Consider the following 675-nt stretch of genomic DNA (forward strand, 5'->3'; position numbering starts at 1 on the left):
TTGAACATTTTCATAAAGTCGGGGCGAATTCGTTATTTTCTTAAAAATGGAGGAACCTTTAAACTGCAATTAAATTAAGCTACAAAAGAGGAGTTGCAGAAAGGTGCAGTGCAGAACACAGGTTCGTACAGGGGTTGCCATTTGTTGCTATTATACAACAGCTTTTCCCTGAATTACACATATACATACATACAAACATATATATATATGGAAACTAAATATGGAAAACAAGAACGCGTTACTGATAGCTACGAAGAAGGTTCTGGCAACTGAAGACCTCAAACTGATGCAAGAACTCATCTCCTCGCTCTTTTCGTAGCCGGAAAACCAACAGATCCGAGGAGAAACGAGCTTCGGAGAATCTACCGCTTCTGTTGATGCCGTTGGACGAGGACGAGTTCGTGGCTCCTCTGATGAAGAATCTCCTCTCGCCGATTTTGAAATGGTTAGACATGATGTTAAACCAAGAGAACAACTGGGTATTGGCGTTCTTGGGTGCTTTCTGCTCGGCGATTCGCATGTTCGGGACGAGACGGGTCGATCTGGTAGGTAACATTGTCTACGAGATGCTGAGTTCAGTGACAGAACTGGTGAAGAGAGGAATGGAACTAGGTTTTGTAATAAGAGCCTTCAGAGAGATGGAAATGATCATGTCGAAACAATCCGACTGGTACT

At 43.0% G+C, this 675-nt stretch overlaps 1 protein-coding gene across 1 annotated transcript; it reads left to right on the forward strand.

Annotated features, from left to right (window-relative positions):
- Positions 1–98: 98 nt before the first annotated feature.
- Positions 99–671, forward strand: LOC104825402 (the record flags this gene model as incomplete). The annotated part of the gene is made up of 1 exon (XM_010557725.1): positions 99–671. A coding segment is annotated over exon 1 (294 nt), but the record flags the coding sequence as incomplete, so codon positions are not given.
- Positions 672–675: the final 4 nt, after the last annotated feature.

The sequence above is a fragment of the Tarenaya hassleriana genome, unplaced genomic scaffold, assembly GCF_000463585.1.
Source record: "Tarenaya hassleriana unplaced genomic scaffold, ASM46358v1 Cleome4544, whole genome shotgun sequence".
In the NCBI taxonomy this organism is placed as follows: Eukaryota; Viridiplantae; Streptophyta; class Magnoliopsida; order Brassicales; family Cleomaceae; genus Tarenaya; species Tarenaya hassleriana.